The sequence below is a fragment of the Salvia hispanica genome, chromosome 1 (assembly GCF_029641045.1).
Source record: "Salvia hispanica isolate PSC_SH4W2 chromosome 1, Shi_PSC_v1, whole genome shotgun sequence".
NCBI classification, from domain to species: Eukaryota; Viridiplantae; Streptophyta; class Magnoliopsida; order Lamiales; family Lamiaceae; genus Salvia; species Salvia hispanica.
The window spans coordinates 39000742-39011072 of record NC_142692.1 but is presented as its reverse complement, the minus strand read 5'-3'; the positions used below and the strand labels follow the sequence as shown (position 1 = coordinate 39011072).

Sequence of the window (10331 nt, the reverse complement as noted above, 5' to 3'; positions counted from 1 at the left end):
CTATTTTTATAGGTATATGGATCGTTATTTCAAGAAACTTTCTTCCGTTGATTCTTCATCAGTTGAATGATTGCTTAGTTCTTTATATGGAAAATGATGTGTTTGTTAAAGTTACCAATGAAACAATTATTCAGCGATTTTAGAAGATGGAGAATAGAAGACAAATGTTATAATGTGATTACATTTAACTTTTACATTTTGAACCTTATAATTTAATTTATGTATTGTAATTTTTTTTAAGTTTAAATTTGGACCCCTCATGATGAAATTTCTGGCTCTGCCACTGCCACCAGTACAAACCGTTCAAGTACCTCAGATCTTGGCAGGAGGTGTGCCATCATGAGAAGTATAGGGGTGGCATAGTAGCATCCTCCGCTAGCTCCTCTGGCAAACGGTCGAGGTCAATATCCCTATCTGACGCCGGCTCCGATGATGTGGCTAGCCAGCTTGCCGCAGCTAGCTTGGGAAGCCTCGACGCTGGCCCGAACAGTTCCCAACGCCGGCTGCAAGGAAGGAAGAAGGCGACGGCCACCGCCACCCGCCGTCGCGCTCCCGCTCCCGCTCCCTTTGTGCCACCTCAACCCCCCCACCAACTTGTTGTGGACCCTCTTGGCCACACTCAATATGGTCGATAGGTCTCGGATGACTCCTGGTCAACTTGATTCACATGTTGCAATGATACGTGGTATCCGAAGAACATTGGGGATAGAGGACTAGTCTTTAATTATGTAATTTTTAATTTGTAGGATTTTAATTATGTATTTTTTTATTTTCTAGGATCTTAATTATGTATTTTTATTTTCTAGAATTTTAATTATGTATTTTTATTTTTTAGAATTTTATTATGTAATTTTTATATTTTAATGTAATTTTATATTGTAGAAATATTTTTAGTAATTGAAGTATTTAAATTGAATAATAGAATGGTGGGACCCTTGAGCTTGTTCTTGCGGAAGAGCATAGATGTGGGTGTTGTGCTCTTGCCTAAGAGTAGAGAGTAAAAAATGAATTAAAGTGGGTCCGGATCCATATCCGTGCTCTTGCCATTGAGCACGGATAGAGATGCTCTTATCAGATAGGAATAATTTTATGAATATTAAATCTTCTCCATTCAAATGGAAGTCAACTGACTATATCTTCTAACTACGTATGTTAGTAATTGTTAGTTCTTTGTATATGGTGGAGATTGTCCGGTTTCTCAATATTAATTTGTATTGCTATTGCGCAAGATTGAATTGGTGTGAATTATGTAAGAATAAATTTTTCGAAATTAACAATCATGAAAATTATTTTTTCTCTTTCCACAAGGGAATCGGCAGATAACATATTCATTGGTGTTAGCTGTTTAGGCCATTATTTATTAGTGGAGACTGGAGGGTGTCTATTACGGAGTACTCTATTAATTTGTTTCGATATTATTTGATATTAGTTCAATCATATAATTTGATTGAATATTAATTTATCTTGATATCACCAGGATTAAATCAATCTCAAATTAATAATTTTGCAGATACAATTATAAAAGTTACCTTTTCTCTTTGAAAAAGAAATTAAAACTGTTATCTAAACTTTTGTAGGACTTGAAATCAAAAATCCGTTGTAGTCTAGTTGATTAGGATACTCGGCTCTCACCCGAGAGACCTGGCAATGGATTTTTTTAACCCCTACAACTTTACGAAGTTTGATTATCTACCATAAAAACATAATCTACCGTAAAAACAATTGACAAAAAGAAATGATCAATTTTTTTTTAAGTTTTTCTAACAAAATATTCCAAAAACTTCCTAGCAATGATCAAGAATTTAACTTCCTACAACTTTACAAAGTTTGATAATCTACCATGAAAACATAATCTACCACAAAAACAATTGAAAAAAAGCAATGATCAAGAATTCTTGCCGTCCATTCATATTTATATATTTTTTTTAGTTTTTCTAACAAAATATTCCAAAAACTTCCTACAACTTTACAAAGTTGGATAATCTACCATAAAAATAATTGACAAAAAAAAATGATCAATTTTTTTTAAGTTTTTCTAACAAAATATTCCATAAACTTCCTAGCAATGATCAAGAATTCTTGCGGTCTATTCATTTTTTTTTTTTTTAGTTTTTCTAACAAAATATTTTAAAAACTTCCTACAACTTTATTCATTTAAAAGCATTAAAAACAATTGACAAAAAGCATGATCAAGAATCTTGCAATCTAACAATTGACAAAAAGCAATGATCAAGAATCCTTATAGCCTATATGGCTGGAAGTATAAAAAGTGTGATAATCTATCATAAAAATTTACCAAATGCAATGATCAAGAATCCTTACAATCTACATGGCAATAGTCTCCAATTACATAGATAAAGGAAGAAGCATCCTTCGCTTCTTCTTGCGAGCAAGTCTTACTTTCTTAGTAACTTTCATCAATAAAAGCAATACAATAGTAAAGAATATAAAAACGACAGCGAGCGTCACATGTGTAAAATACAGGGAAACGGCTGAGAAAACGAGGAATGCGAGTATAACAAGCTCCCATATAACAAAGATTGCAACATCGACCCTGCAACCACAAATGAAGGGGAAAGGTGAATATTTTGGAGGATAGTATGGAGTAATTAAAACTGAAATTGGGAAAAACATAAGAGACACAAATAAGTTACTACTAACTAGCTTTGATCGCTTACGATCTATCTGAAAAGAACAAGAAAGCAATTAAGAATGATAATGTGAATTGTGAACCAGTTAGTTGCTAGGGAAAAGTAGTCCATATATCAAATGCAGTTAACTGACCGATGACCTGGAAAAACCAGTACCTTTTACTCATGATTTTACATTATCTTACACACAAATATTTTACATTATCTTACACACAAATAGGACATATGTAACCTTATTTCATTGAAAAACCAACTTGAACAGTTCTCTCTGTATGTTATTGCATAAAACCCTTTATATGTATTGTGTAAAGTGAGATTGTATCCGCTGCCCGGTTAGCTTTGACGAGTTGAAATAAGCTCAAGGAGCTCCTTCAATTGGATCACGCTACTAATCTACATAACATATACTGTAGTACTATAATTTCCCCAAACGGTCATCATTTGAACACGAAAGCGGAAGATATAATATCCAGTAAATATGACTTAGTCTTAAACCGTTATGAACTCATTATTTGATCAAAACTAGGATCACACTATATCCTTGACAAAAGGTTCAGTAGCCTATGATAACCATAAGCAATTGGACAGTCGTATCGTATTGTCATTATATATGAACATACGAGTATTAACCGCATATAAAAGGTCAGCTTCAATTTCAGGCATCGATCTGTTCTTTCTTCTCATTTGGCTTCCATTGACCTTCTAATAAATATCAACAAAGCTTTTAGATTATTTCCATAGGTGGCCATTGCCAAACTATGCTAGCTGTGAGAAACTGTTTTAATTTTCTCTTGCTCAAAGTATCCAATCCCATACATCTACTTGTGATATCTACCCCAGCACACTCGAAGTGAATTAAGAGATATTTACCAGTTGACATTCTTATTAGTAGCACTAGAAAAACAAAACTGAATTCGATATGATTGAAAAACAAAACACAATTGCCAACATAATATCTCAAATTAGCAAGCTCTAAGCTCAGCATGCTTGTGAATCTAACAATTTAAAAAACTCCCAATTATTCTGCAGAATGTCATACACCTCAAATCACAATCAACATTATCAGAATTGAAAAACGATCATATCATATTTAAATTCATGATATCACCAATTTGGTTACACAATTACAAAGAATATATAAATGCAACAGTAAAACCCCCAAATCATATACCTTCAGCAATAGAACCTGATCTACACAATCTCTTCCAAACACGACAATCAATATTTACAACGGAATTAAATTCAGCTTAATTTCTTAACGTTAACAACAATCACGAGTAGTTACATTAAAAAGAAAAAAAACAGAGTAAATACCTCGAAGAGGCGACATTGGTTGTTGAGGAGAAAAACGAAACGGAAGCCCAATCATGCTTCGAACGAATCTGATACTCTCTCAGTTGTTCCGCCAATTTCGATCGCGTAATCATTATCTCCGATCCAACGCGCCTGGTTCCCTTTCCCCCCTTTATCTACCCCGCCTCCTCTTCAGCTACACGGGAATCGCGATGTATCCGATATGAAATCGAATTAGGAACGAATAAATCGCGTTGACGCGTGGAGGAGGCCGGCGGCGGAGAAGCTCACTCCCGGCGACGGCGATCTTCAGCTGACGATCGTCTATGGAAAGAGGGAAATGGGGAGGGAAAATAGATAAAAGGTTTTTTTATGAAAAGAAAAGTATTTATGTATTAAATGATTTCAACAATTTTACGAAATTAGCCCTGTGTTAGTTGGGGGAATCATGTCCGTTTAGGAGGGGAATTGGGGGATGGCCCGATTCATGTCCGTTATCTGCTGGCCGTTGCCAAGTGCTTGTGAAATTTCGCCAGCACCTAGCGATTTGCTTGTGGCATTTAACGAGCACTATAGTTGGTAAACGACATCCTCAACATAGATTTAGGACAATCTAGTTAAATATTCACATGTGGTGTATTTCACTCGTTATAACTAGATTGTGCACTAGTGGTGTAATCAAAAAATAACATACATTCATTCAATGAAATAAGGTTACATATGTTATGGTTAAATAAGGAGGATAAAAAATAAGTATTCTATCCAAATTATAATCAAATAATGGATCGTACTATTAGTTTAACTACCATATCTATTTTTATAATGATGCAACCAATACGAGCACTGGCGAATCCAGTGTAAAACAAGGGATATAACTGTACCCCCAAAATTTCATTTCTTTATTATAGATTGCTTGAGTTTTGACAATAATATTGCTCTAGCCTAGTGGTATAACGCGGCTTTTATCCATCAGTGACGCGAGTGCGAAACCTAGTTACTGCTTCAGTATTTCTCTTCCAGTTTGCTGCTTTAGTTTTAGTTTTTTATTCTTTATTAGTTTTAGTTACTGCGGTATTTCTTATAGTTTGATGCTTTGGTTATTTAATTTTTTATTCTTTATTAATTTTATTCTTTATTACTTTATACATGTAGAGTATGTTGCTTGATTTTATTTTTTCTTCTTTGTATTATGTGTCTATTTATTTTGTTGTTATTATATATGTACATATATAAGATATTCACAATTTAATAAAATATTAATATAAGATCTTAATGATTAACAAAATAAAATAAAATAAAAAATGATCGATCGAATTAATGTAAAATTTTGCACTCTCAAATCAAAAATCCTGGATCTGCCACTGAATATAAGTGGTGCCTTGTCATCATTTGGGAGTCATTTCTTGTATTTGATCTAAGAACAAATAGAGTGTTGATAATAATACAATTCAGTTAGTACATTCTTCTATTCCATAAAGCCTGAGAGTTTGACCTTAAATTCTAGATACAAAACAAACGATTTAATAATACGAATTTATGATACATTAATACTCTCCAAATTATACATGTAGCCATCGCATATATCTAATCAATAAATTTCAGTTTTCCCAATCAATATTAATTTCGGGTTATAGGTTCTGACATAAAAAAGTGTCGGGCCCATGGTTTTTTTTCATTTCAAGAGCTGTGTTCTGTTAATTTACTTATGCATATACAAATCAAATTTTATAATGGGCTTGCAATCAAATTTTGGTTTTCAACTACAAAGTTTGTGGCAAATTTTAATTATTACCAAAAATTTTCCAATATTAGCGGCGAAGCCCTTCCAAGTTTAAAAAAAAAAAATCATTTTTTCTTAGGATTATTAAACTAAGGACATTCACTTATGGGTCCAGTGGTAACCATTGGTGCTGATTTATAGACACCTTAAAAAAATAACTATCTATTTACATAAAATATCCCCAAAGGAAGTGCTTAAAAAATACCCCCTCCATAAAATGTTGTTCATTTTTTCTATTTTGGTCTATCCGTAAAATGTTATCCATTTTACCTTTTTTCCATATTTAGTAAATGGACCCCAGTTTTAACTAACTCATTACACTCACATTTTATTATAAAACAATATATAAATATGGGATCTACATTCCACTAACTTTTTCCACTCACTTTTTTTCACATTTCTTAAACCCCGCACTGAGTCAAACATGGACAACATTTTGCGAACTGAGGGAGTAACTAATTTTAAAGTTACAACACACTTCCAATAATTTTAAAGTTACAACGCATTTCCAACCTCATGCTGCCACGTGAACACGTAACATGCAATATTGTAAGTACTATAGTGCAACATACACTTGCAGAAGCTGTAAATGGATTTCGGCATATTGCATGGTAGTTATAGGCATATTGCATTTTATATTATTGAATTTTGCATTGTAGACAGTTTATGTTTTTAATCAAAACTCAACAATATAAAATGCAATTCGTCTATAACGCGAATCCAGGAGGGGTGATCGCCCCTCCCCGGCGACCTGCTACCATAGACCCAGACGTAAATTTTCCATAGACGCCCCCTTCGATAGCTTCCAACGTAGCCCCTTTCCCCTCTGTTAGCTTTCGTTAAATTTTATTTAGCCCCTTCTCTTTTAGGATTTGGATCCGCAAAATAGCAATATGTGGATATTCATCTACAACTTATGCAAATATATATTGCAATGTTGTATGTAACGTGTCATGTAGCAACACAAAATTGAATGTATGTTGTAACTCTATTTAAGGATGTGCCTAATTTTAATTATTTAGGTCATCCACAACGCTATCTCTTATTCATCTCTTAACCATCCCATCCTTTAACTATTCATGAGCTCCACTGTACTTTTCAGCCCATCTCTTAACTAAGAGACAACACCTGCATCTTTCCATCTCTTAACCATCTCATCCCTTAACTATTCATTCAATTTCATTTTTTATTTTTATTTTCAACAAATTCAATTAATAAAAACACAATTCATTAAATAAAATAAAATTACAATTTAAAAACCTAAAAAAATAAAAAAGACATAATTTAAAAAACTATAAATTACAAATTGCACACTTAAATGGATCCATGAATGGATTAAATTTGGGAGAAGAAAAACTTGTGGGCATGATTTATAGAAGTGATTGGAGAGGAAAGAAAGAGCGATGAGAGAAGAATAGATGTGTGTTTGTGTGTAAAATGGAGAATGAAGAGTATTTATAGAATAAAAATAAATAACTAAATAAATAAAATTCGACCATTGAACGGCCATATTACTATTTTTATTTTTTATTTTTTTTCGAAAAATCGATTTAAAAAAAAAATCAAATTATGACGTCATAATTACGACGCCCACTCGTAGGCCGGCGAGTGGGCGTCACGCCTAGCGCCAGCACGCGCTGTCTCGTCGCAATGCCCTTCCGCGTGAGACACGGGACTCGTTGGCTCGTCTCTTTGGGACGAGATGGAGGTTGCAACACCATCTCGTCGCCGTCTCGTCTCTGCGGGACAAGATAGAGATGGTGACAAGATGCGTTGCGGATGCTCTTACGTAAATTATTACGCAAACGGTCATATCATAGCATCAAAACATTATTTCAAATTTTCAAACATGAAATACATCTATCGAAAATTTTTGATGCGTTCATTTCTAATCCAAACTAATGAGTCACCTGTTTTCATCATTGCATCTGATATCTTTCATAATCATATCCTAACTAAATAGTAGTACATCTCCAGAATTCTGAAACAAAATTGCTGCCCCGCACACGAATACTCCTCTGGCTTTTGTGAAAAGCTCTGGAATCATCCACCGTCATCATCGCGCCACGTGTCATGCAGCTTACGTGCTCAATTCACAGAATAAAATATCTAATCCAAGAGGCCGACGTCGTGGACCCTCATGCAACAGCTGGTGCCGACGTGTCTGCTTGTTAGTGGACGCTGCCCATATCCTCTGCTACGCTACATTCTTCTTTTTTTAGTTGTATGACAAGTGGCTTTATTTTATTTTTCTTTTTCTGTTACCTTTTATATTGGCTCACATCTGCTTTTATGGCTAATTCTTTTTTTAGGAATGGTTGATATAAAAATGCACATCTTATCTGAATTAATTTGTAGTGTTACAAGTACTAGTCTTAAATAGGTAAAATATTTGAAAATTCATGGATATTTATAAAGAGAGATGCTTATGCACGAAATATCACTATTAGTAATTGTTTAATAACATTGTAAGTACGTGAATTAGTTATGACTTATTGTATAAGTTGGGTAGCTATCGAATAGACTTGATACTGATATAAGCTTAATAATATTCCCTCTGTATTATTATAATTGAATCATTCAATTTGAAAATTGTTTTGTAAAAATGATAGTAATAAATAGTTAGAATGTAGAAAAAATAAAGTAAGTAAGAGAATAATATATATACGACTATCTATTCTCTTTCTTATTTTACTTTTTTTATACTCTAACTATTTATTATCATATTTGCAAAACAACAGTTAAAAAAACATCTCACTTGTAAAAGAATGAGAAATTACATGATAATGATACAAATCGATTAAAATTCTATTTAACCCATAAAAAGAATTTAGAGGATAAGATGACAGAAGAGCGAAAGAAATTAAAGAATTGATTACCTAAGGAATATAGTATAATCTTTACAAATGGGATAAGCTAAGTCGTAAAAAGCAAATTATATCTTAAATATAAATATAAGTCACCGCCTTATTAGTGATTTCTACCTATAAACAACCGCCATCCTTTCCTCACTTTTCAAAATCGAACACTCCAAACTTTCAAAATTTCAATCAAATAGATTTACACAGTTAATCTCTCAATTAGCTTCGCAACAAACATTAATGGCGGATCAATACAACCACCACGAGATCAACAAGAGCGGTGAGCCGCCCGCCCCTAAGGCTGGCGATCGCGGGCTGTTCGATTTTGCGGGCAAGAAAGAGGAGGGCGGCGAATTTGATGAGAAAGTTAAGGTTTCAGAGGAAGATTCGAAGAAGCATCAAACCCTCGGAGAGAAGCTTCAGCGATCAAACAGCTCCTCCAGTAGCTCTGTCAGTATCCATCCATTAATACTACTTTATACTCTCTGTTTTACTACTGTAATCCACTTTTTTATTTTTTTAAAATCACTAATTGTTTTGAGTTACTTACGAAGATTTTTCTAATTTTTTTGTTATAAAAAATAGGTCTTTTTTTATACATACTAATTTTAAAATAAATTATACTCCATATACTATGATTATTTAGTGGAGTGTGAGTTTATTTATTCAAAATTTTAAAAAATGAAGTTTTAATGACAAAATTGGTTTTAAATCTTTTGATATAATAGGGAAGGGAATACTTATTTATTTTTCATTCACATATACTAGATTAAATCAATCAAATTATTAAAATTTATGTAAATCAAGGTTATGAACAGACTAAATAGTTTGAATATTTTAATAAAAATTCATATTTCTCAAAGAGGCGATATTGCAAAATTAATATTAGTACTATTATGATGTGGTATATTAGATTGATGATTGCAGTCTGAAGAGGAAGAAATAGGAGAAGATGGAGAAAAGAAGAAGAAAAAGAAGGATAAAAAGAAGTGTGATGGCAACAAACCAACTCAAGAGGGTGAAGAGAAGAAAGGGTTGCTAGATAAGATCAAGGAGAAGCTGCCCGGCGGCAAGAAGGCGGAGGAGGTGGCTACACCCCCACCGACTCCAGCGGCGGCAGCCGATTGCGCCGAGGAGAAGGAGAAGAAAGGGTTCTTGGATAAGATCAAGGACAAAATCCCTGGCTACTCAAAGACTGATGAAGAGAAGGAGAATGAAAAGGAAGCTGTTTGCAATTAAATAATTAAGATAATAAATATTATTAGTGTTTTGAATAAGTTGTCAATGTTTAATTTGTGATTGTGATTATTATTGTGGTGTTGTTTGGTTTGTTAACAGTGTCAGGCATGTTAATTAAGCTAGTGTACGTACCATTCGTGTGATCGATGCATAATACTCCATATTGTTTTTCTTTCAAAAATTGAAAAAAATGGTAGGAGTATTAATTATCATGCATCTTAAACAGAAAATAAAAACATTATTTATTAAAATTAGCACATAAATATTAATTAAATTTTTTTAAATATCCAATGCAAAAACGACAAACGATATATGTATGATCCAAAAGTTTGGATGGAGATTTATATAGCCCTTCTTAAAAGTGGACACATTTAGTATATAGCTACAGCTAAACGAGGTTTGCAACTATATTAAAAATAAATAAATTACATATTTATTCATATTGTGAATAAATCATAATATTTACATATTTATTCATATTCTGAATAAATCATAATATTTACATAT

At 33.1% G+C, this 10331-nt stretch overlaps 2 protein-coding genes across 2 annotated transcripts; one reads left to right on the top strand and one right to left on the bottom strand.

The window, feature by feature from the left end:
- Positions 1 to 2261: 2261 nt before the first annotated feature.
- LOC125219983 (NADH-ubiquinone oxidoreductase chain) lies at positions 2262 to 4316 on the bottom strand. The gene is made up of 2 exons (XM_048122080.2): positions 3966 to 4316; positions 2262 to 2554 (listed from the first exon to the last, which is right to left on the bottom strand). Exons 1-2 carry the CDS (start codon positions 4076 to 4078, stop codon positions 2347 to 2349), a joined length of 321 nt encoding a protein of 106 aa, XP_047978037.1. The 5' UTR covers positions 4079 to 4316; the 3' UTR covers positions 2262 to 2346.
- A 4386-nt stretch (positions 4317 to 8702) lies between these two features.
- Positions 8703 to 9942, top strand: LOC125219040 (dehydrin ERD14). Its single transcript, XM_048120889.2, has 2 exons — positions 8703 to 9035; positions 9513 to 9942. The coding sequence occupies exons 1-2, from the start codon at positions 8826 to 8828 to the stop codon at positions 9822 to 9824; spliced, it is 522 nt and encodes a 173-aa protein (XP_047976846.1). The 5' UTR covers positions 8703 to 8825; the 3' UTR covers positions 9825 to 9942.
- The last annotated feature ends 389 nt before the right edge of the window (positions 9943 to 10331 follow it).